Source organism: Cydia pomonella, chromosome 7, assembly GCF_033807575.1.
Source record: "Cydia pomonella isolate Wapato2018A chromosome 7, ilCydPomo1, whole genome shotgun sequence".
NCBI classification, from domain to species: domain Eukaryota; kingdom Metazoa; phylum Arthropoda; class Insecta; order Lepidoptera; family Tortricidae; genus Cydia; species Cydia pomonella.
In genome coordinates, this window is record NC_084709.1 from 17296163 (window position 1) to 17323363 (window position 27201).

The 27201-nt window shown below is 38.3% G+C and overlaps 3 protein-coding genes across 3 annotated transcripts; all 3 read left to right on the top strand.

The window, feature by feature from the left end:
- Window positions 1-1409: 1409 nt before the first annotated feature.
- LOC133520020 (doublesex- and mab-3-related transcription factor dmd-4-like) lies at window positions 1410-9031 on the top strand. The gene is made up of 5 exons (XM_061854269.1): window positions 1410-2166; window positions 6162-6332; window positions 6674-6771; window positions 7458-7623; window positions 8313-9031. The coding sequence occupies exons 1-5, from the start codon at window positions 1993-1995 to the stop codon at window positions 8592-8594; spliced, it is 891 nt and encodes a 296-aa protein (XP_061710253.1). The 5' UTR covers window positions 1410-1992; the 3' UTR covers window positions 8595-9031.
- Window positions 9032-15256: 6225 nt separating this feature from the next.
- On the top strand, window positions 15257-16955 carry LOC133519455 (protein THEM6-like). The gene is made up of 3 exons (XM_061853461.1): window positions 15257-15599; window positions 15988-16202; window positions 16702-16955. The coding sequence occupies exons 1-3, from the start codon at window positions 15461-15463 to the stop codon at window positions 16936-16938; spliced, it is 591 nt and encodes a 196-aa protein (XP_061709445.1). The 5' UTR covers window positions 15257-15460; the 3' UTR covers window positions 16939-16955.
- A 3057-nt stretch (window positions 16956-20012) lies between these two features.
- LOC133519457 (protein THEM6-like) lies at window positions 20013-22873 on the top strand. The gene is made up of 3 exons (XM_061853462.1): window positions 20013-20343; window positions 21478-21692; window positions 22589-22873. Exons 1-3 carry the CDS (start codon window positions 20202-20204, stop codon window positions 22817-22819), a joined length of 588 nt encoding a protein of 195 aa, XP_061709446.1. The 5' UTR covers window positions 20013-20201; the 3' UTR covers window positions 22820-22873.
- Window positions 22874-27201: the final 4328 nt, after the last annotated feature.

The window sequence follows — 27201 nt, forward strand, 5'->3', positions numbered from 1 at the left end:
GGGGGCCTCGAAGGACAGACAGTAACAGTATATTTGATTACCCATGAGAAATACGAGTATAATTCATATGTGCCCAATAGCTCCAGTATAGTGTAAGACGGCCTTGACCGCACACCGTGAGCTCTAGAATAACCTCTTTCAAGGAATAGGTCGAATTACCAGTCGCCCTGTATGTATAGATATGGCGGATGCTTGGCGCGATGTCCTATCCTATCGATACTAGGTATTGTAGCTAACTGTTTAAGCCGTGGGCTCGAGTAACCCGACAGATTTTAAGAACGCATTCCTGAGGTCATATTCAGGAGCAAAAAAATGTTATATGTAACTTTTGTTCAAATCCGTTATTTCTTTTAACATCTTGGCGGAAAATAAACATTACAACTAATGTTTTTTCTTTATTTATAACTAAATTTTGCGAGTTTCCTATAAAACTTTAATGTCTGTCAGTAGGTGCTTATGTCTAAATCAAGTCACACAGTGGCAGCGTCGCACCCAAAAGGAATTTTTCACGGTGAAGTATTACTTATTACAGAAACAAATTTTCAAAAGAACATTATCTCTAAAACAAGACCATTATCGGAAAACTTGGTATATTTTAGTCTATAAATGCGGCTAAGAATACATCTTTAATATCTGTCGGGTTATTCGAGCCCACGATGTATATACCTACGGTGTGTACAAAGTGTAGGCGTATAGTACGTATAAACTTCATTTATTTCAATGATAAATTGCAGTATAAATTATTCTTATGTTAATCTACATATGAATTTATATCATGATCGTCAATAATTTGGCATGCAAACATATGATTAGTTATATAGTAGCAAATACGTATTAGGTACCCTACCCTAGACACGGACTAAATATTTCCTCCGTTGGAGCTTTTAGCGAAAAGCTAATGATGAAAAGAAAACAAGGTTGAGTGAATGTTTTTTTATTTTTATTTAAACAATATCACATCACGTTTACGATGAAACTTAATCCAAAAGAAACAGCTTCCCCTATTACGTGCGTCCAATCTCAAAAATACGTAGACCCCATTGGCTGTTTCTCAGATGGGCGGGTCGGGATGCTGTAACATGTCATGTGTTTGAGACTTCAGTTTTGTTACAGTGCGTTAAGGTTCATATTCATTTGTTACATTTTGGAAACAAGGAGATAAATTGCTACGCCTCCTGTGTTCTCTTTTTTTTAGGAAACACTTTTAGAGAGATCTCTGTGAAGATATTAGTTTCGGGGCGGAGTGTCGTGGGCGCGGGTTTCAGCTCAATAGTTCTGTTGTAATAAAACATTTGCAACAATAGGAGTAAGTGTCTAAATTCGTCATAAACAGGATTGTAAGCGCGATTAGTTACTTTAAGTAGGCACCTAATTAGTGAAAATTAGATCGTCATTTGTGATTTCTTGTGATACGAGTACGCTAGTTTGACGGTAAGTTAATTTTAATTTTGTACATGGTTTAAGTAACTTGATAACAATACCTACGTTTCATATAAAATATCATAGAAATGTTACAAAAGTGTTTGGTATCCAGTGGCTGGGCCAGGCCCGCTGGGCTGCCCTATGTAATAAACACAACACATGAGATTTTTTGTTCTCGGCGCCTTCTAGAAACGTGGGGCCTGCGCTGCCCTTCGCAGCCTGCCCCCCCGGGCCATGGCCCCCTTGGCCCTAGGATAAATACGTCCCTATTTGTATCCAATAGGAACCTACCTACTCATTGTTTACTTATAAAGAAATTAATTATGCTCTAAACCTTAATTACAAAATTAGTCTTTAAAAAAGCATTCGGACCGTTCAGCCTTAAGAGGAAACTATTAGGCTTAGAGATGAGATCGGCTCTTCACGATGTTTTTATTCTTAACAGAGCTGCTTACTGTTAGGTAGGTCAGGACCTACTCAATTAGATAGCCTACCTTACCTACCTAAAAACCTCTAAGAAGCATGACAAACTAACTAGTCTCTTTTTAACTAGCATTCTAATTAATAAATATGAAACCAGGGATGCTAAGCGGCGGACGGGCGAGGGTGCCAAAATGTGCCCGGTGCCGCAACCACGGGCTCATATCCAGCCTTCGAGGACACAAGAAGGCTTGCCGCTACCGCACCTGCCAGTGCCCGAAGTGCGGACTCATCAAGGAGCGGCAGCGTATCATGGCGGCTCAGGTAATGTACCGCATCAAATCAATATCAAGCCTTCGAGGACACAAAAAGGCCTACCTATACCTACTGACGTTGCACGAGGCGGCTATGCTTTTGCTTTTGACGCGAACAATTTACACTACTTACTTAAAACTTACAATACAGCAGAATTTTGTAAATTATGAGTATTTCATTATTGATCTGTTTCATCTGGAGACTCGCCTTAACGGTGGCCTTCACTATTCCCAACAGCGGTGAACTTTTATGAGGCTTAGCATTCGCTATTGGCATAGATACTTATATCGTAGAGTCGGGTCTCGACTTGAAGTTGCAAATGCATTGACAGGTTGGTGCGTATGGGGTTCAGGGTATCCGCAACATGCGCGTCCAGTATCATACCTACCCCGAATGCGTCAATCTTTTTCCACTCGCGAGACATAATGAATATAATGATCCACGTCTCTGTATCATAAAGGAGGATGTATAATACCAGGACCCACATCAACTGCATTTAAATGTCAATAGATATCCTTCTTCCTTATTTTATTTAGGCGAGTCATAGCGTCCTTGGCCATCCCAATGCATCTCTTTATTTCTAGTGCACAACTGCTGCTGGTTCACTAGTGCATCCAGGTAGATGTAGTGATGCACAGTTTCCACGCCCGGAATGTTCCCCGTCTGAGGCATGTGTTTATTGAAATTGAAATCATTTATTGCATATCACATAACAGGTACAGGTGTTCTTAACTATAAGGCTGTTCATGTGACGCCCTGTTAGGGCACAGCAACATAGTTCCACATAGGGCTACATACTAATCTATTTAGCACGACCTTTGTGTATTCCTGTGATACTCAATATTCGTCAAGCTAAGGCTACTATCAGAGTCCTGAGATGGAAAGCAATCATCAGTATCTGATAGGACTCTGATAGTAGCCTTAGCTTGACGAAAATTGAGTATCTGATCCCTTTGGCCCTTACTGTTTACATATTCTGCCTGTTCCTCTGGGATCTGGTGATAGAGATGGTGGCAGAGCAGTTCATTGATGATATGCGAAAGGATCTTTTGCATACGAAATCACGGCGATGGTTATGTAATTTCCGAAATCCTTGGTGGAGGTTCTTTTTTATGGAATGGAATGAAATTAACACTGATTCTTCACTGATCCTTGGTCATTTTCGTGACCTGTAGACATAGTTCACTAGGTTTCATACATCCAAGAGTACTGATGTTCCTTTGTGCCCCAGATTTTTCAACAGTTCTCCTAGAATACCATCTTTTGCCAGTGACTTTACACTTTTCAGCGATTTGATAGCGCGTTCTGTGTTCTACCTATGAGAGCAAAATATCCAGCTCGTTAGTTGTTCATTGCAATTCTTTGGCGGTTGATTCAATGCTATAATAATTATAATGGTACCATTAAACCATTCACCCATAGCATTTACCATTTCATATATGGTAAAGATACCTACTAGTAAAGCTTCCAAGCTTCCATCTCTTTAAATTCTACAGCAGACATCTGCCGTCTCAACGATTAAGATAGACATGTAGATAGATTTGTTGAATCTCACAATGTTAGCTAGTCGTAGAATAGGTTTTAACTTAAATTGCATGTACCTACTTAGAATTATAAGATTCAATTTGGGTTAGCTTAAGCTCCAACTTATCGCCGCTTATTAAACCAATTCATTATAGGTAAGTACATAGTAGTTTGGTGTGTGATAAACTTATTATTATATTTTTTATAAAAAGGATCAACTCGATACTCGTGCAGCAAGAACATATTGGTACGCGCTTTAATTTATGTTTTAATTGTTTTACCTTGTTTAATAAATTTCCCGAAATTTCGAGATTTACAGGGACTTTGATCGCCAGTTCCGATACCGGATGAAAGTGCTCATTCCCGGGGAAAACCAGTGTCGGGAATTCCCGGGTACATGCCCTAGGCAGGCCGCCCAAGTCAGCAAACCCTCCATACAAAAACCTCAAAAATATTCGCTTAATTCCGTAAAATAAATTAAATTTTCTGCAATAAATTAATTGCTGCGTTGCTTATTTTATGCAAGGTGCATTGGGGTAACTTCGGAAGCGGGATAATTTATAAAACCTCAACAATCGACTAAATCAGAAGTGCCTCATACTTTGGCAACACTTGTTTAAACGCTATTGCAATGCTTGTATCAAGATTTCTTCCTTGCTTAGGTATTGTTACGTGCGTGATATTGGCAAGTTTCTAAATTCCCCGTTTTTGTTATCCCAAATGCACCTTGTAAATTAATTATTAACTGTATCCAATTCTAGCACAAACATTCCCATTCCGTCATATATACGGAAACATTACGTTAAAAGGTATCGATATCCGGTACAAGAATACGTCCGATAAAAATAACACCCAATTCTAAGGCGTTAATGCGTTTTAATGTAGTGAAATTGAGAACAGCTAATGCGCCGTCAGTTTATTTGAACAAGTGGCACATGTTTACCGGAGGAGACAGGGATATCGATCTTCCCCATATCGGTTTAACACTTGACTTACAGCCGAATCAACACCGATTAAACATTATAATACTAGTTTAAACATTTGCGTGTATAGGTATTGTAAATGTGAACGATATGACAATGACATGACGTGATTTTGTAGAATCTAGGTGGAACACTAGGTACCCCAACCAGTGGTGGGTCGTTGACGGTTTTCGCTTCAACGGAACGAAACGTTAACTTAGAAAACGTCAACTAGTTGAAAAACTAGTTAATTTCGTCAACTAAGTTTTTGGCGTTTTTGCTTTAACTGAAGAGTAAAAGGCTTTCGCGTCAACGGAATCTAGTCAGTTGAATTGTCGATCAACGAAGTATCTTTCAACCAACGTCGACTAATTCCATCTCGTTTTCGAGCTCTTGCTGTTACGTCTTTGCTTCTCGCTCGCACTGGCGTCAAAGGAATCGGGTTGAGCTGAATCAATAAATGAAAGGAATGTTGATCTCAACTATACTGCAATGCCATTAGCTTAGCGTTCCATTTCGATTACGTTTGTACGTTAAAATCGTCAACTAGTTGAGTCTGTTACACTAAACGTTTCGTTCGTTGACGAACGAAGAACGTTTTATCAACTAGTTCGTTGAATCAACGACCACCACTAACCCCAACCTAATCTATGTATAGCGGACAGTGCACCATGTCAGTCTCGAACGATCTCTCTGAATAGGATCAGTTCAAGCTAAATCCGCACCAACTTGGTAAGCGTCAGAGTGTGGAAGTCCCACCTTGCCCATAAAATTCACGTGTCCGTCAGATCTGCCTGGCAGGTGTGTGTTACCGACATCTCTGGCAATGGATTGGATGGACACTGGCGCGAATTCTGATGTGTTAATTAATTACCTAGTTACACTTAGTTACAGTCATATTACTCACACAAATTGATTATATTTCTTACCAAATTGTTATTTGTCACAAATTGTTTACAGTTTACCAGTAAATGTACCTACCTGTTACCAGATAGAATCTAACCTAACCAGATTTACTCGAGCTTGATTCCGAAATGCGATAGTGAACGCATATGGTATTCCAGAGGCGTCCAGTTATTTGATTAGCGCGGATCGAGTTCTGTTTGCGGCCGACATCGGCTCCCGAGGGGTCACCGCGCAAACATTTATGTTTGTCATTGATTTTCCGCTAAATTAATTTATCAACGAGCCGGGATTCTAATCGAATTTCATCGGTAGGGATTCATGGTGAAATATCTCGTGCGTAATAGTAGCCGAGTAAGCAGTTGTTTATTTATTCTTTCACAAGTCGGTTTTCGCACGAGATTAATAATTACAGAGTGTACACATTCTGAAAGCGTAGTAATTATATAGTAACGCAACTTGTTAGTCAGTTAATAAGAACCAGGAAAACTATACTCATCCCTTTCTTTTGGGTGCTAGTACTAGCGTAAGACGAAGACAGTATGATTATTTCTGTCTTTGTTTGTGGGCCAAACTATACCATCTAATCTAATCGATCTCTGTTCTTTCTGACAGGTAGCCTTAAAGAGGCAGCAGGCAGCGGAAGACAAAATAGCCCTGCATCTGGCCTCCGTTGAAAGCGGGACTGCGCTGGAGGCGCTGCCCCCTGGCCGCATATACGGCATGAGGGTCACCGGGCCATGTCCAAGCCCTGACCAGCCCGATTCAGCGGCCGATGACCACACGGTAAGGTTCCGTCCCTGTCAGTAGGTCGATCCGAGACCTGGACAGCTAAACGTCGCCGAAATTGGGCGACATGGTTTTACGAAGTCACTGGTCGCCAAGCAAAAAGCCGTTAGAATCCTCGCTTAGAAAAGAAAGAAAGAAATACTTCGATATTTACTTAAGCGAGGTTTAGACTAGTAAGACCTTGCATGCAACTTTCATTACATACTTACTTTTCAATACATAGCGGTATCTGATCAAACTTTTGAATGCAATTTACTTTAGTCCAAGTATCTACTTCTAGAAGTGTGTGTACGAATAATCATCGTATGCACTTAATTTACGTATTATATTGTCCGTAGCCTATACACATCGACAGCGAGACGAGCGATTCTCTGCCCGACTGCTGCGCGGCTTCTCCGGATTCCTGCGGCAACACCTCAACCTCTCCGAGGCCACGGTACGATTTCGACTTTTTCTTACAATACCTAAAATGAAAAGATTTTTTACAAGCTTTTATTAAATGTGTCGTGTTATCAGACTTTTATACAAATTGGTAGGTTTGAAGAGCTCGTCATTCTGGATGGATTAAACACGAAATCCAAATTTGGGACAACTAAATGTAGTTATGTAAATTCCCGTTAATAGCGTAACTAACTGAAATATTTTGGAGGACAATTATGGTGCGCTTACGTTGTACAGAATAGAGAACCAACTATCTATCCACCAAATTTTATCAAAATCTTAGACCTTATATAATGCCTTAAGGCATTAACTCCACCATGTGTACCTAATGTTTTATGTGCAATAAAGTATAAAATAAATAAATAAAAATGAAAAAACGACAACCAAATAAAAAAAATAGTCCATTTAGCACATGTGGGTAAAATATTGCAAGCGACATTTTGCGCCATTGAGCTGATGTGATGATGGACACCGGTATTGGCCATAGGAACTCGTAATACGTACATGCTCTTTAGGGTCATCTCGATCGAAATTATATGTTTTTTTTTTACAAAAAACATGAATATAGTTTCTTAAGTTTCTATAGCCGCATTATCAGAAATGAATATTCCAATCTGTCCCGTATATACCAGCTCAATCACACGTTTTAGCGCCTCGCACTACCTATTATATTTTATACAGTGTTAGTGGCAGCGAAGAAGCCGAGGCAGAAGCTTCCGTGAGCACAGCAGGTCTCGAGATGCTGAGCAAGTTGTTCCCGGGCAAGAAGCGCTCAGTGCTGGAGCTAGTTCTACGTCGGTGCAATCACGATCTGCTGCGTGCTGTTGAGCATTGCAATGTGCAACATGTAAGTGACTGTGTTCATGTTACAAATTTCTACCCGCTATTTCTATGTTTATACTACTTGGGCCACAAATTGGCTCATCCTACAACGCCATAGGGTTGGTCTTTGACCCTTATACTCAACATAACTTTAATTCTGTGAAAATTAAGTCCGTACTTATATACTTACCTATATATATATATATATATATATGTATCATTGTCATTAATGAAGCGGGTATTTAGGGTTCTCAAGGGTCGGCAACGTTTAAGGGGGAAGAATAGCTTTTGAAATCGAACGAAATAACGGTAATTTTTCTATGTAATTCTATTTTGGGAGAAAACGTTTTCCACTTATAAAATTGATTTTGATGTCGATCGCTTCAGCATAATATATTCTAGGTTTATAGGTATCGCTTTTTTGAACAAAAGGGTTTTTGTTTGTAGATTTGCAAATTTTGAAAAATAGGAGAACCTATAAACCTAGTTTTTCATTGTGTCAATAACATACTTGAAAATATTTGAAAGCCGAAAAACGTTTTCTCCCGAAATAGAAGTCCTTCTAAAGTGGCTCCTATGATGTTGCTTATGTCGACGAGCGACGTTGACCGCTTTCCATCAGGCTCGTCTGCTCGTTTGCTGTCTAAACTGTAACATAACATTAAGAAAAATGTTGCTATTTATTCTCATAAACTTACAATCGCTTAATTTCAGGCCCAAACCGACAAAACATTACTGGCCAGCGCCGGTGCAAGCACCAGCTACGATTCCGTATCGAGCTCCGAAGAGCGCTGGTCAGCTTTTAGACCAGTCGGGCCGCGGCCATTGCTACAGCAACTACCTGCGTTAGTCATGGGCCGGGTCTGTGGTTCAGAGTGGTTGGTGCCCCTGCCTGCGCTGCCGGCGCTGTCTGGACCTCTGCTACTGCCATTGCAGCATCAACCTCCGGTGTGCAACCCCTGCACGCCTGACTGTAGGCAATGTAATCGACACTAAATTGGATAAGTTGTAAAGAGGAAGCTAATTGTCTGTATTTATCGGGAACCGACTGTTTTCCGGCCTGTCGGACCACGGCCATTGCTGCAACCACTAGTACCTGCGCTAGTCATGGGTTGAGTGACTCGAGTGTGCTGCTATGAGGTAGTGTTACCTACCTCTGCCTGCGCTGCCGGCGCTGTCCGGACCCTTACTGCTGCCGTTTGCGTTTGCCTGTTTGCAACCCCTGCCACCAGCCTGCCACAGAATAAATTATAGTACTCCTGCGGCAATGTTATTTAATCGACATTAAATTTGATAAATTTTAAGTACTTAATTGAATTCAAATTTAATTTTAATTATTAAGATAAGATAATTATTAAGGTTATATATTTAGGCTTATTGATTATTTTTAATGCCAAAGAAAATTGCCAAATATTAGTTATGTATGTACTATAATTAAGGAACTACTATAGGAATATAATCTTGTTTTACAGTATAAGTATTAACCTGTATTTTAATAACATTTATCGGTTATGCAATTTATTACAGCTTAATTAAATGTATTAGATGTTACCTGTGTTGTTTTTACTAATATAAATCCTTTAATTTTAACAGTATCCTATACTATAATTAAATAAAAATCTATTACTATAAATACAGGGTGGGCAAATAAGAGCGATACACTTTGTTATTAAATTTTAATTACATTAAGTGCAAAATGTATTACTTAAATGTTTTTTCATAAATATTTATTATTCAAGGTTGGCAATTATATGTATAAGGAAAATAATTTCTGCCAAACGTCTACCTCTAGCAGCAAGCAATTTTTTCTCAAATGTTTGTGTTGTTTAAAACACGGTTTTGTGCTCGATTATTTTCGGGAAAAAGTGACAGTAATTGGCACCCAAATTCCCCAAATTTTGCAGCTCCTGACTTATTTCTATGAGGAAAATTACGCGTCTATGCTAACAAGACGATGAAATTTAAACAAATAAAACCGACTATCTGACACAAATTTAGTAAGATAACGCCGAAAATATGCTGAAAATTACGATAAGGCCTACATTTGCCTGCTGTTAGAGGTGGACATACTCGTATGTCAGACATTATGTTCCGCATGTATTTGCCAATTGCCAACCCTGAATAATATATTTTTAAAACAATACTTAATAATCTTTGAATTTGATATAGTTAAAATTTAAAAACAAATTGTATACTTACTTGTTATTTGCTCACCCTGTATAGATACGTCTGTTCTACCGTTCTATATCTGAAGGCAATAAAACGGAAAAAAATATCGTTATTCGAGACGTATACTTATAATTATACTTAATTATAATTAAACGTACCTACGCCAATCTACAGAGGGCTACCGTGAATATGCCCGCAATTTGCGAACGTCGGTGTAGTGTTCGTGGTAGGCCCTCTGATGTGCAAGTTGCGGAGTTTCCAAAAAAATTGAGTAGTTATCGATTTTTCAGAAATATGATATTATGCAAATAGTTTGTAAATAATGTAATATAGGCTAAAACTAAATATAATTTACATGCCTAGATTATTGGCTAAATGTGCTGAACTCTTAAAATTGTATGTTAACATTAACACCTTATTTCTGCACCTCCTATGTTAACGGCACCAATTATGAGACATTTAAGAGAAAATTTGGAGTCTTTTTGATATTTCACCGACATCTGTAAAATTTCTACCGCTTTATGCTTTAAAAGTTGAATGTCCAATTCGTCCTTTATGTTTTCTATGTATTGAATGAAAGCTACTGCAATTGGTTTCAATATTATTAACAAATTAAAACTATTCTTTTTTGCTCCAGTCATGGGATGTATGGCGCCATTAATTTTCAAACTAACAAATATCAATGAAATATTAAACTTAAGCAGCTCTTGTTTATGGTAAAATGTTGCCAGCGATTAAAAACTGATGGTAAATACTTGTTTTACACGATTTGCCCAAACCATCCCATTACTGGTGCCTGTTCCATTATAGGGGTATTTACATTTATTATATATTTCTAGCAAATAAAATAAAAACAGGAAACAAAGCAAACTTTCATTTTGAAAATAGAATATTTATATTTCAATTAAATTAAATTACGCAATTGTAGTAACTTCCCTATCCACGCTATAAGCTGCCGTCGTCATGATCCGTCGTCAGAGGTTGTTGGTGATCCAACGGCGTCCAACCGACTTCATCCATTTTAGTTTTAGTAAATAATATTTACAGAAATGAACCGAAAATACCGCTAAACCAAATCGTATTACGTGAAATACATCAGCAGTGTAAACAGCTAATAAATACAAGTTAGTAGTGCAAACTATATCCCCTCGCGCCGGCGGCGGACAGTAACAAATCCGTGACAATAATCCAAATGGAGAAAGATCCCCTTAAGTTTTCTTAGTGTCAGGACCACACCAAGAAAACTTGTCACCAGTTTATAGGTGTGGGTAACTTAATAATGTTAGTCGAAATCTAAAGCGTCATATTAAGAAGTCGCTTGATTGCATTTTTAGGTAGGTGGGCACGCTTGTAGTTTTGTCTTTAATCAAATAGATATAAAAAGTCGAAAGATATTGCATGTCTTTCTAGCTGTAAATTATATTTAACCTGAGAAAAAATAAATTTCACACCATACAAAAAGCTCACTCCGTCACATTTTTTGGGGATAAAAAACAAGACAATGAAAAGAATTTTGATCCAGGTAACTTTCTAACTTTGAGTCTCATTGTGACTAGCTGTAGCTATCATGGTTTGTTATCGTAGGTAGGAAGGTAAGTGGGTATGACATCAATCTCAACACACACTGATTGAAAAACTTCGCCGTAAATACTATGGTACTTATTTAGGACAAGAAGATCAGCGGCGTAGCGTATGTGTTTGCCGCCCGGGGCCGATCAGAAATTTGCCGCCACAATTTATGATCAACATCACTTAGTCAGGTCATAAGTTCTGTCACAAAGATTTTTACTGATAAAAAAGATATAGATACAGTTTTGCATTAAATATTCATTTTTTTATACTACGTCGGTGGCAAACAAGCATATGGCCCGCCTGATGGTAAGCAGTCTCCGTAGCCTATGTACGTCTGCAACTCTAGAGGAGTTACATGCGCGTTGACGACCCTGACACTCCGCACCCTCACTGAGCTCTGCCAACCTTACTCACCGGCAGGAACACAACACTATGAGTAGGGTCTAGTCTTATTTGGTTGCGGTTTTCTGTAAGGTGGAGGTACTTCCCCAGTTGGGCTCTGCTCTAGATCTGGAATGTCATCCGCTGTTCTGTGCCCTACCACACAGAGCGAGATGACTTTCACAATGCCCATACCTCTCTTTTGGACGTAGTTTAAGGACGGATCCGGGTTCAAACATATGTAATATTCGAAAAAGAAGTTATATTTTATTTTATTTCGCGTGTATTCGCATCTAACGACAATCCCAAAGTAAACAAGTAGTAAATAAAGACGAGCTTTACATAAAAAAAAATGCATTTTTATCAGTATAAAATAAGCTTTCAAATCATGTCCAACTTTTTTTATTAAAAGCTTTGTATAACATTTTATTTGTAAAACTTGTGACCTCACTAAGTAGTTAATAGACAAGACAAAGTTAGTTGGAAAAGGTAAAATACAAAAAATATCTTCAAAAACTAAAACTCGACTACTGAAAATTTGGCTCTTAAACTTATGAAAAAAGAAAAAAAAACATCTGAAATAATCACACAGAAAATAGCGTATATTTAATTCTTTTACATAAAGAAATGCAATGTGACATAATTTATTGAATTACGTTCATACAGTGTATACAATTACACTGTATGAACGAGAAACCCGTCAGATTTTAACCACGTATTCCTGTCTTAAGGAGCAAAAAAAATTATTTGTATTTTGATCAAATTCGGCAAAAAAAAAGTGTGTGTATGTGTTTTCTGCACACGACACGTTATTTATTTTTACATGTTGGCAAAAAAAAAACTTTACACCGAATAAATAGTAGTTTTTTTTTATTTGCACAAAAATTTTGCGAGTTTCCTTTAAAACTTTAATGTGTCTTAGTAAGGCCACATAGTGCTGGCGTTGTCGCAGCCATAAAGGCGTTTTTCACTGAGTTATTACAAAAACGAATTTTCACAAGAATTGTCATTATCTTTAACAAGACCGATTTTAGAAAACTTTGTATGACATTTTAGTTTCTAAACATGCGACAAGACCGATTTTAGAAAACTTTGTACTTATGACATTTTAGTTTCTAAACATGCGGTCAATAGTACACTTTTAACATCGGTCGGATTCCCATTGTGTATATTCAATATTCACAAAAATATTCAAAGGATTGGTCGTGGTCGTTTGCTACGGTCATAAGCTTTAAGAGGGAAGTATAAAGCACATGATCGTCCATACAAAAAGATAAAACGTTTTTCCACTTCTAAATATTTTCCATTCTCCAGGATTTTGTAGTATGTTATTGAGACAATGAAAAAACTAAATTAATAGGTTTTCCTTTTTTCAAAATTTGATAACAATAAGTAAATAATTCTTTAAAAAAAAAACGAAACCTATAAACCTATAATAAATTATGCTGAAGCAATGGACATCAAAATCAAAGTGATTTGTTAAGATTTAGTTAGTGGAAAACGTTTTCTCTCGAAATGTAATTTCATAGAAAAAAATACCGCTATTTTTCCCTTCAGGTAAAGGTTCAGATGAGAATGTTTTCTTATTACATACGTTTTAGAGTGCGATTTTCAGTAGTCTGCCTTACATTGAATTATTAATTATGGGGTTATAATTTCGTATTTAATTATTTTCTGCCCTCCGGGCGGAAAGCGTCAACTTTTCTCTCGCTGCGCTAAACGAAGTTGCCGCTTCTCGCCTCCAGCAAAAAATAGACAAATTTAAATTAAATTAAAGTCATTTTACATTATTTTTGTCGCAGGGCGCCTTCTGTACAGCAGCAAAGCGCCCAATGCATCAGGTTACGCCCGATGCTTTTGCATGAGGGCGCCGAAAGCGCCCGCAGCGCGACACGTACGCGTACGTCGAGCTACGCCCGACACTTTCAATATGACGGCACCGAAAGGCGCCCGGCATTGAATCGCGCGTATCGCGCCACGTTTATCGGGCTACGCCCAACTATTTTTGAACGAATGATGGCACCGAGGGCGCCCGGCTGTAGATCGCTCGCAGAAGGCGCTGTGTTAAATTTGATGTGACAACATATAGGGTTATAGGCGTGTTATAGGTTATACCTATAACCAGCGGACAAGCGTGTAAGCTCGTCGGTGATTTGGAACGCACTCCGGTAGCGATTGGCCGCCCCCGCACACCCGCCCCGCGCCGTTCGCTTCCGGTGCGTTACTTCGTTTCGTGGCTTGATTTGAAAATATTGATTTCTTAATTTTATATTTTTTTAAATACCGTTTTTTGCCGCCCCCTCTTATGTGCCGCCCGGGGCCGTGGCCCCCCTAGCCCCCCCCTCGCTACGCCTCTGAAGAAGATATTACGTAGTTTCCCGAACGCTGTCCATTCGATTGGAGAATTTGGACAGAATTTTTAACCATACCAGCCGGGAATGATATATACTTCAAACACTGATGAGAAAGTTGCATTTTATCCACAGGAGTGGCAAAGCAATTGTATATGCAATTTGTTTGCACCGCACCGCTTGCCGTCGGCAGGGTGTTCATGCTCACACCCTAGAATCTAAATAGTCGCGCACACGCACACTGTGCGGTTTAAGAGGAACTTCCTCCCGCGGACACTCCGGCTGTGGAATAAGCTATCTGCCAAGGTTTTCCCGAGGGTCTACCTCTACAGTATGAGGTTCTTCAAAAAAGGAGTGTACAGTGTTTTAAAGGGTAGGCAACGCGCATGTAACACCGTTGGAGTTGCAGGCGTCCATATAGGCTACGGTGACTGTTTACCATCAGGCGGGCCGTATGCTTGTTTGCCACCGTCGTGGTATAAAAAAATTGTGTTCTTTCCTCATTTTGTCTGGTGGAATTGGCTGTTAAGTGATGATTTTGAATGATAAATATATATAACAGAGTTCATTAATTTGGATTTGATTTGCAATGTTTTACAGATTTCCTTGCGTTGCATGATGTGGAGAAAAATGTTGTGTTTCACTTACAATAAGTGGCAAAGTTTGTTTAACTCTCGTGCTTTGAAATCCTAGCAATCGCAACGCTCACGATCCCATTTTCGAACCACTCGCTAAGCTCGTGGTTTAATTTTGAAATCTTTTGCTTGCTTGGGTATCAATGAGGGGTTGTCGTTGTACCACAACTGCCGTCTGTTGTGTTGTTTCTCAGCAACTAATAGTGCTATATGATATAAATGATGATAATTACTATAAATCTTTTTTGTATATAACGTCGATGAAAAACAAGCATACGGCACGCCTGATAGTAAGTAGTAGCCTATAGACGCCTGCAACACCAGATATATTACAAGCGCGTTGATAACCCTTTAAAAACCTGTACACTCCTTTATTGAAGAACCCCATAGGCTCATACTGTAGCCCCTCGGGGAATCTAATCTTGCGCGGCTAATTTAATAAAGAAAATAAAATAAGTAACTACTTATAATGTATAAAGTTTGCACCGGCACATGTAAAAAAAAAAACAGTAAAAAATATAGATATAGGTAGTTAACAATAATACCAATTGTCTTAATACAACATCTAACGACAGTCGTAATGACTACTTAGTTTTTCGTGTTGGTTTTTATGAAAGTTTAAACAAAGATCAATGCCGATCGGCATTTCCATGCGTTTTACATAATTCATTAACCCACCGCTTGTAGTAATGTCTGGACTCGTTTGAAGTCAAAGTGTACACATAATTGGACACTGTTTACGTAATTTAGTAAAATGTGGTTCTTGTGTTTGCTTTATATTTTTTTCATGGTAGTTTGTGACGCTAACTATTTTATTCGCGCGTATTTTACCGTGATCGGCAGCAGATTGTTTAACAGCAAAATAAGTATCAAAGATACTGCCACTATTTATGGTGAGTATTTTCCTGTTTAATTATTGGTTAAAGTAGCCCTTAGCCCGATAGCCATAGTAGGTAATTGTACCATCTGAAAGAGGGGCATGTTTATCCCGAGAAAGCGTCAAAAGACATTTCTATTTGTTGTCGTAATAAGTGTCCGTGTCATGCCACGGCAGAACTCTCTTTCAAGACGACATATTAAGGCGAGTGCGAGTGCCGAGTGCATAGCATCAGATTAGGTCACTTACGGTGACCCTCCTTAAACCGCCAAAGATACACCCTTAAATAGGACCACTAGTCGACTGAGATACCTACGAATAACTGGCACATAAATCACATAATAGATAGGGCCCCAAATTACTAATTAAAATTACTTAAACTGCTTCTCTTTTCTATGTTTAAGGCATTTGCACACTACAAGATTGCGACATCACTTTCACTAGTATTCGCCTAGCCAGACTAGTGAGAGACCTGGACTTTGCCCGCTACCAGTTCTATGACCGCACGGGCATATACCAGCGAAGCCGGCAGCTGCGTATCAAGTCGTTGCAGGGATGCACACTCACTGTTACTTCACAACCTGTGCCGCTGTTTCAAATATACAAAATAGATACGAAGGTAGAGAAGGATTTTGTAAAAAGCTACATTTTATACTTTCTAATTTTTTCTCACTATACCGGATGCCACAGGTAAATCCCGAATTTAATAACTTAGCTCTCCTTTCTCCTTCTGAAATGAATGGTTTCTACAAGACTAAAGTATGTATCTAGTTAAGCTGACGGGTTTTGATATAATTATGGTAGTGACGACATAGAGGCTATACAAATTTTAAATGCCCGTCCGCATATGAAAAAACGCAATATGGGTAAGTACCTATCAAATGAAAGCTAGGGAAAAGACATAAAAAAATTATAAAAGGTACAAGCAGTTGGGTTTTTGTGTATATAATAATAATTCCTTTTGTTTAATCAATGGGTAGATTGGCGCCTGTCATTTTAGTAGTTACTAAATTTTTTTAACGATTTAAAAGTTGTACATTGTATAGAGGTGACACCTGTCATTCTATTCAAGTAAAAAAACAAAAAAGAATAATTATGCGCTCTTCTTTTGTTTTCAGCTCGTATACTGGGATGACCGTTCTCTGTTCTTTGAACATAAAGTCATCACCACAGGTGACGGCAAAGTTCGGTCGTTTCTCGTCTCCCGGCAGCACGCTATCGGGGAGAAAGGACATTCCACTGAGGCCCTTCTCGAGGGTCTGAGGGAATCCGAGGCGAGACCGACGTGTCCTGATTACATTCAGCTCTGGCTGAAAAGTATGGAGACATCTAGTAAAAAGTTAAGAGCTTATTAAGTATATTATGTTACTCATTTAATTTGTTTTTTTTTTTATCCGATCAAGTCCTACCTGCCAAATGGCAAAAAACGGAACCCTTATGTATTCGTCATGTCCGTCTGCCTGTCCGTTCACAGCCACTTTTTTCTGAAACTATAAGAACTATATACTGTTCAAACTTGGCAAGTAGATGATTAAGATTTTCACACAAAAATATAAAAAAAAACCTATAAATTTTGGGGGTTCCCCATACTTAGAACTGAAACTAACCAATTTTTTTTTCATCAAACCCATACGCGTGTGGTATCTATGGATAGGTCTTCAACAATGATATTGAGGTTTCTAATATAATTTTTTTCTAAACTGAATAGTTTGCGCGAGAGACATTTCCAAAGTGTAACTTCTAAAATAAGAGAATGATACAACTAAAAAAAATATATGATGTACATTACCATGCAAACTTCCACTGAAAATTGGTTTGAACGAGATCTAGTAAGTAGTTTTTTTTAATACGTCATAAATGGTACGGAACCCTTCATGGGCGAGTCCGACTCGCACTTGGCTGCTTTTTCTCCTTGTTGAAGAAACTTCTCCGAAAGATAGAAAGAAAACGAATAATTTCTAACGGGATGGAATTTGGCTCCAACAGCGTGAAAGCAGTAAAGTAGTAACCTTCTTACGACATTGACAATTACGGTATAAACTTAAAATAACTTGAAACGAACATTTACTAGAATCGCGACTTTAAGGTCGTAGGGTACTAATCAAATTAACAAATGACTAATTTAAATGGAATTGTATTTATTGACAATAACAATATACATAATGAATATATACAGATGATTACTATAACTAGCTTATATCTAAAATAGGCCCTTGAGGCATTGTACCAAGGATGCTGGCGGCATTTCCTCGTTGTATCGCAATACTGATACGTTGTGCGAGGAAGCCGCCAGCTCTTCGGTCACCAGTTACGTCAACCAGACGTTTCGCGATTTCTTCAAAAAACTTGTGCGCGCTGGGACCCCATGGACCTAGAGTTTCAACGCCAAAAGGTACAAAATGGTACTCTCTACCGAGGCTCTTATATTTATTACGTTTCAAAATTTCGGCGCTTTCCGCCGCTGCGCCCGCTTTTACATTAGTCCGTTGGAGGTGGGACGGTGCCAGTGTGTCTACGCAGGTAGCATCCCACACTAACATCCGTCCCAAGCTCCAAGGAACCAAGGACACCCCATCAGGCCTCTTGCCATCATCCCTGATAATGCCAGTTGGCTCAAGAAGAGCAGGCACATTGATGGTGGCAAGAGATCGACGAATTATGTCATTAAGCGACGCATGTCTTGAAAAACGACCTGCACTTTTTTGACAAGATAATTCGTGGTGTCCCAGTCGGTCCACGTCCGTGCCACAAGAGCATATATGTGGCGTACATACCGAAACCCCGAGTCGCAAACCAGTCGCCAGTCTTAGGGAGGTCGGATCCAAGAAAGTACCAGTATTAGGTGAAGGATGGGCATGTAGCCAGTAGCCGGCTTCCCGGGCTCCGACCGCCAAAAGTCTCGCGTGATCTGGACCTGTACAGTTGTTTAGAAGAGTATTGTAAGTTAAATCACAGTAAATATTATCCCAGCTCCTTTGTGATTTTGGGTTGTCTGGAAATTGTTTGCCCGGGTAAGCAATTTTAAAAGCATTTTTAGCATCCTCAAAGCCCGTAATCTCATAGTTTGTGGGCAAAGCCCTTAAGATATTTCCTATGAGACCAGACGTGCTATTAATGGATGCCAAAAAGGCTGGGGAAGCCACACTGGAAATTTTGCGAATTCCTAAACCTCCGAACCGAATAGGGAGGGACGCTTGAGACCAGGAAGGCTCACTCAGTTGAATGTTTAGAATCGTCTCTAAACTAATTTTGATCAAATCGTCTATAGGCGACAATAAATTTTGATGTTTCCAAAAAGGACAGCAGCGGAGCACATATGTAAATTTAGGGACAAAAAGACAGAATTTCAGAATCACAAGAGCATAATGAGGGCTAATTTCGAGTAAACTATTCGTGTGACTTTTGAATTTAGATATAGAGTTAGAAACATAATCAGGAAAAGATTCTTCAAATATAGGAGAACCCAGGAGGCAAAGAGAATCCTTGTCTACCAATTTTATATTAGGAGCCAGATCGTCAAATTTGGGTTTTAAGTCGGTCAAAGTACAAGAAGATTTGTGAATAAAGAGTTCGCATTTGCTGAAATTCAAATCTAAACCAATATTTTCGAAACTGCTCCTAACAAAAGACAAATCCGAGAGCACAGTATTCACGTCGCCTCCTAGGGTTCCGTCGTCTAAGTACCAGACGTTGAATTTTGATTTTAAATTTTTAATAATTGGATTTATAGCCAAACTAAAAATTGCTGGCCCGAGAGGGTCACCCTGCTGACAACCAACCTCAGAAGATAATTCATGTGATTTGTACATTAATTTAGACGAGTCTGAATAACAAAAGAAAAGGTAATTGTACAGTTCCGGAATTTTGTCCTTAACTTCTGTCAGCAAAGTGTCCCTATTAACCGAATTAAAAGCATTTTTAACGTCAATTTTGACTACAATTTCACAATCATCGAATGAAAGGTAGGTCCTTAGGGCATGGACGGCTGCCTCGCACCCACCTTTCGTGCCAAAACCTAGCTGTACTGGTTCAAAAAGTGACTGCAATTTTGATCTAAAAATGACTAATTTACTTAATTATAGCTGGTAACCATAATTAAACTTGTGGAATTTTCCGATTTTAATTTATGCAAACGTATCTGTTTATACACATACCTACCTACCAGCAACACATAAAAATGTTATCGGTAAAGTAGGTACATTTACATATATATATATATATACCATACCATAGTATATACGATATATAACATCATTAAAACTATTAGTCAGTCAAGGGCTAGGTCCCGTTACGTCGAATCTGCGCCTAACTTCATGCATGGGTCCAACCGGTTCAACGATCTTGCTGCCACTTCACTGTTGTTGCGTCTTCACTTATTCCTCAGAACCAAAAGAACGCAAGAAGATATACACTTAAAGTGATTGGTAGACCTTATTGTATGGAGCTAAGGTCCAATAGTTGGTTGCGTGAGTTAATATACATAGTTGGTGCGTTGTTCTTTTAGCATTCCACCTGCTTACACTACACTTTAGCCGGCGTTCGCATACCGAGCTTGCTATTTCTGCTAATCAAACGTCACGTTCCAATAAACAATTACTTTTTGTACTTTTAATTTAAAATGTTGTGTGTGATAACAGTTCTCATAGCTCTAGCGTATATGTTCTGGGATGTGAACTACTTTCTTCGTATCGCTTTTACCATCGGAATTGGGAGGCTCTTCCAAAAGAAGTGTGGCGTAAATGATACAACTACAATTTACGGTAAGATTCCCTTGTTACTACTTACTTTAAATATGCATAAGTATTACAAGTTAGCTTACTTAAGACTTGTATGTTTACTTAGTCAAGAATGACTAGCATTTTTCATAGGAATTATGACAAAAAATACATTTAACGGCTGATCTTGCTATATACTAGTAGATGGACGATTATAATATACCGGTTTTCATAGTCAACTATGTTGTTTTATTTCATTTCATATTATATTTGTACATCAGGTTAGGTACCAACCTATTAGACATTTAGGACTCATTGCTAACAAGAATATTGGTTTATGTGAATATTAATGATCGTGTTATAATGAAAATATTAGAAATAATTATTTTAATTATTTTGTGTTATAATGTAAGTTTTCTTTCAAGCGGATGTTACGTGAGCATTTACTAAAACAAGAGCTCGGATAATATCCATCATTATTATATTTATATTTATAGTATTTATTCTATAAATATCTGGTAGTTTATATATTGTTATTATTTATTTATGTAGTTTATAAGTATGGTTTGCTTTTTTTATTAATTCATTTTTTTTTTACTCTGCACCAATTCTAGGTATCTCTGTTTGGCCCTATGGTTGACTGGTAGAGAATGCCATTTGGCGTTAAGTCCGCCATTTGTACATTGTTGTACATATTTTGCGCAATAATGTTTAAATAAATAAATAAATAAATATCTAGTTCTCACAACGAACCCTGCCAAACGTAGGTAAGTACATAATATGCATTGTCATAATGGTGCATATGCTTGGTCAATCACATCATTGGTGTTTGCTAATGAGCAATCATTAGGTACCTATATCAACACAGTCCTTACCTATTTATTATTGCTATTGTTCTAAGTGAGAGATGTCGATAAATTTATTCGCATTACATGTTCCAATGACTTGCTGAAATATGTGCGGAATAAACGGCATGAAAGAGCCAGGTTATGATAATACTCGTAAAAGATAGTTAATTATAAAAGGTAATTTCTTAAACGAGGTGAGCACGACTGCGGTACAAAAGCGTGTTAAAGCAGATAGAACCAAGAACAAGAATATGCTTTTTGACAAACATTACGAGTAGTCTCGCACGATGTGAGAATAAACCCTACAATTCCTTACAAATTCCTTTTGCAGGTTTCTGTACAACACAAGACGTGGACATCTTCCTGCGACACATGAACAATGCCCGCTACGTGCGCGAGCTGGACTTCGCGCGGTTCCACTTCTACGATCGCACGGGGATCTATGAAAACATAACCAAAGCCAACGGGCATGCTCTGCAGGGCGCCTCCAGCATTCGGTACAGGAGGACCATCCCGATCTTCACTGCATATAAAGTCGAAACTAGGGTAAGTATAGACAAGAGAACCAGGTTACTCTACAACGCCAAACGTCTCCTTGGCACATCTACAATGAGCTCTACTTCACGCAGTTCCACTTCTACGATCGCAAGGGCATCTACAGCACTCGTAACCATGGCCAACGGTCACGCAATAGTCCAGTATCCGGTACAAGAGGACCATCTAGATCGCCGCGTATAAAATAAACACTAGGAAAAGCACAGACAAGAGAGCCAGGTTTCTTTACAAAATAAGATGTGGACGTGGACAATTTGGACATCTTCCTTCTTAGAGGTGTAAGGGTTGCAACGTTGCAAGCAACAAGACGGGCGATAGGCCGATTAACGGTCTGGCTGCTTATAAAAATCTGCCAAACATTCAGTTATAAATTAAATAACCAGTGTGCATATTGTTCTGTGGAGTTGGTGGCTGAGCCCATATCATCGGTGCAACTAAATACCACAGACTTCGCTGGCTCGGTCAACTACTCAGAATGGGGGAGGATCGCGCAGTCAAGGAAGCGTACTTGGGGTGACCAACCGGCCGTCGACCGATCGGGCGCCCCAGGTACCGCTGGTGTGATGTCGTGGAGGCGGACCTGCGTCGGCTGAATGCCAATTCATGGCAGGAACCGCGCTGGATCGGGACAGGTGGCGTTCTCTCGTTTCGGAGGCCAAGATTCTTTTTGGATCACTGAGATAAAGCAGTACCTACCGTACATTTTAACAGCCATCTCCAAGTTCCATTTGCGGTTAAGTTATTAACTTAATTAAACTATGCAAACAATATCATTGATTGATAAGTAAGATGTACCTTTTGAGCACTAAGCGTTAGCAGAAGATTGTATGAATATCAATAAGGATGCATTCTTGTCAGTTATTATAATTACTATTATTACGTTACAGTTGGCATACTGGGACGACAAGACCCTTTTCATCGAGCAAAAGTTCATCACTTTGAGCGACGGCTTCGTGCGAGCCATCGTGCTGTCCCGGCAGAACCTCATCGACGTCAACGCCGAAACACTCTTCAAAGGCATCCCCGGCGCTGAGCAGAAACCGACATGCCCTGAGGAAATCACGCATTGGCTACAGTCTATCGAGATCTCAAGCGCAAAGTTAAGGAAGAAGGATTAAGTAAAGGCAAAGGGCAAAACAATGTTATTTAATAAAATTTGTAATATTTTTAAAGATTTGTTTAATTGTCGATTAGGTCCTGAACTTGATTAACCTTTTGAACGCCACGCCTATCGTACGCGGCGCGTAATCGTGAACCTTGTCGGTACGCATGAAGGTTGATATTGGGCTATACCTGCGCGCGTCATATGACGTCTTTGGCGGTCAAAAGGTTAAATGCTGAGCCTAAATCTCACTGCACCCACCTTGAAGTTTCTCTGTTTTGTCTTATGGTTGACTGGTAGAGAATGCCTATTGGCATTAAGTCCGCCTGTTGTACTCTTTTTTATGTGCAATAAAGTTTAAAATAATAATAATAATAAATCTCAGCCATGAGGGGTCTATCAAATGTGTAGTCGCCTACAACCGGGAACAACCAACAAGTCGAGGAAAGATTAAGCACATCATCTAGGGTGTAGCTAAGATAAAGATAACACAAATGAATAGGAACTCTTATAGTTTCGCCATGTCCGTCTGTCTCTCCGTCCGCGGCTTCGCTGCGTGATCATTAGTGCTAGAAAGCTGTAATTTGGCATCGATACATACATAAATCAATCATAAATTTTTAAGGTAGGTACCTTATTTTTTTTTAATTTGTTTGCTATAATCATATGATATGATGATGATGATATATGATAGGTCTTTCAAAATGAATAGGGGTCTTAAAAGAAACATTTTTTGACAAAGATATTGTTTTCGGAAATAAACGGTCCGAAAAAAAAATTGACCCCCCCTGAAACTTTTGAACTATGGGTCGAAAAATTATATTAGTAGCTAGTATATATAGTATAAAAATTATAGTTATACTATGCTTTTAATGATAACTATAGCGATCATGATCGGTTGAGCCCTTTTTGAGTATTTTTGCTTGTTACACCTAAAAGCCCGTGTTCAAGGCAGCCTATTGTGACAAAAAGGTAACCACGGAATCTTACACAGCATGGCACGACATGCTCTTGGCCGGCTTTTTTATACTTACTTTTTGTTCGGTTTCTTAAAATTTGCCACATCTTGGATAATTTCCAGCTGTCTGAATATTTAAGTAGGTAAAGCATAAGTAAACCCACATCTAATTAATCAAAAAATATTCTTGTCGATCGGCTGACAACAATCCCAACACCATATTTATTCAGTGACACAATGACACAACCCATCGTGTCCGCTTACAAAATACTCCGAAGTGTTTTAGTTCAAGCTTTGTTATTTTAAAATGACTAAAACGAAATAAATACACCTAATTAAAAACCCAGCCGGCACCACAAATGGTGAAAGGTACAAAATAACAGAAGGTATCGCATTTCACCGACGCACTCCGGCGGTGCGGGTTGGATTACTGTTTACACAACCTGCAAATCATGAGCACGGATTTAGGGATCTAGAACAACTTTCACACAGACTATATTAGCCTCTACGAAATTGAAATTAAGGGCGATGTTAGTAAAACTCAGCCAAAATTGCGAGGTGATTCCCCTTTGCTGACAAAATAGAGATGAATATCGTTGCATGCTTGAAAAGAAAATAAACGCGTCACATGACAAGCGACAAAGGTTTTTATTGCGATGAAAATAGGGTTTAGTTTGTGATTGTTTACATATGTCGAAGTGGCGATGAAAATGAAAAATGGCTAGTCTAACGTTGTGCGTAAACATTAGGTTTGGGTAAATTAACTTTATCATTAGTGTATCAGGTACCATCAGCAGGGTAAAATTTAAAAAATATCTTTGGTATGGCTTTAATAATCAACAGTCTTTGCTGTCATTCCTATTTGTCCCCTCTCCATATATGGCGGTAGTCACGTGGGGCGGGGACAAACGGGAATACACCATATTGCGCGATCATAATAGGTAGGGTAGGTAATATGTATACGTAACAAGGCGGTCCAATTCTCTTTGATCTCTAAACCTTCGTCGCCGTAGGTAACTATTTTCCGATTAAAAAGTTTTGTCTGCGTAACGCCCGAGGAGTAGCGCGAGTTTTTCATGCCCTTTATTATTAGTTCGGTTGTGTGGCGGCACCCGGCGGCGACCACACACACGTCGAATAAACGGCCCGGATAATCTTGATATTTCGTTAAATGCCATTATATATTATTATTACCCAGTTTCAAAAAAATATTAGTTAAGTGTATTTCATTTCCATACTTTTTATAATATTTATTAGTGTATACCAATTAGGTTAGATTGATTATTGCCTCAATTTCCTGTGTAACATGATATGACTCATAATAAATAAAAAATCTGAACACTGGCTTGGACTGAATAGTTTTAAATTACGAATTAACTTCTCAAATATACCGGCATTATACAGGCTGTTTGGTATATAGTTTGCCAAATTAAAAGAGCAGATCGGTTGAGTCATTTGCTATCGTCTCATGGCTGCATGCAGGAAAATCATTTGTTGCTTACTTTTTTAATCTCTCACGTAACAATTTATAATTTACAAACAACATGCGTACAGGTGGAATAAAAACCTGGCTAATTTGTTTTCTAATAGGCATTACAAGCTAGCAAATGACTTTCAAAACACCCATGCTATAACTGGGACATTATATTTTAAATTGTACACCACTTGTTTTTTAGATTTAGGAATTTATATGTTATTTATACTCAGAATCACGAGCTCTTTCGATCCAAATAGGAAAAAGAAGTGTCCCAAAATTTCCATATTTTTTTCGCCCCTTTCATTCCGTTACCATCATACAAAGTCAACGAAAAATGGAAATAAATGTCCAAATATAAAAAAAGTGTAGTATGCGACTAACTCATTAATGACTTACTAGTATGTACATACGTCTTGAGCCCTCGTACTCGTATGTCGGAACGCGGATCCAGGTAAACCTTTTAGAAAAAAATAATTCCGGCACACGAGAGGTAAATTGTCTAATGGTTAATATTAATAGGTTAACACTAGTAATCGTGTATATTTTATTTATAATGCACACATATTTTGCCATAACGTAGCTCGTACCATATATAATACCAACTTATTACAATATTAAAATGGTAATTATATTACTACCTATTTATGTTATTGGTAATAATAATCTCAGCAAAGATCAAGATTTGTTGATGCGTGTATAATTATTGGTGGCGCTAACCGCCTGTGTCTTGTCGCTAATCATAACAAAATATCCATTAGCTTTAGTGGCCTGTAACTCGCTTAAAGTTTTTTTTTTATAAATTAATGTAGAAAGACAGAAAGAAAGAATCAAGGTATTTTTTAAACTAATAAGGACAAGAGGACATAACATACAGTGTGTCCTTAGCCATTGGATAAACCGTGAAATCCCACGTAGGGTTACTTTTAAGTGATGCTCTTTTAATCAGAACAAATGATTTAAAAAAACAAAACAGAAAGAGACTGTATTAATCAATGGCAGGGTTTTTTATAGTTTGTTCGAAAATGTTCGGCAATGACAATGATAGCATTTGACAAAAGTCAGAATCTTATTAGGGTCATAAATAAAAAAAACAGGCCAAGTGCGAGTTCGTTTTACTCGCGCACCGAGGGTTCCGTACAAACTTTGAATTATCTCGTCTAACTCTAAAGGCGAAAGACTCTTGATCAGAAGTATAATTAGTATACTAAGTATAATTGTGTACAGCGCCATCCGTCGGCAAATTCTCTACTTTCCATAATTCTCTTTCATGTGAACCGATTTCAGAAGTTGTTATTTTATTTGAAATAAGGTGTCTTTAATATAATCTCATAGAAATTTCAAGAAACACACGTTAAGTTGGTTAAATTGCAAACTTAATTCGGAAATGATTTCTTGGTAATTAAAAAAAAAGTTTTCAAGATAGAGATCTTTTTTCCTGAAAATGTTATAATTATGTTAATATTATGTAAAAAAATCATAATTTTTCTTCGATAAACTTGGGGTTAACGGAGATGGGAGGGGGGGAATTTTTTCGCATTTTTCTTCATAAATAAATTTGTTCCACTACGAAAAATAATAAAAAAATGTCATGGAACATTCAAATTGAGCTCTTTCAAATGATACCCTGACTTTGAAATTTTGCCCCTCTTCATATAGCTTCGTCGTTTTTTCGAACCCTCATAACTATTAGTGTTTGGATTATAACAGATAAACAAAATTCTCGGGATGTAATGTCAATAGTAGACTTATTAAGCATAAAACATTTCAATTGCATAGCTCTCATACTTTAGACTTTGTTCCTATCTAAAAAAACCCCGATTTCGTCACTAACTCACTCACTCACTGATGATCATCAAAATCCTTAGGGTACTTCCTGAAGTCCTAAATAATTCAAACTTGGTATGTAGGATAGTATTAGTGCACAAATAGAATAGTTTTCAACCCCAAAATCACCCCGTAAAGG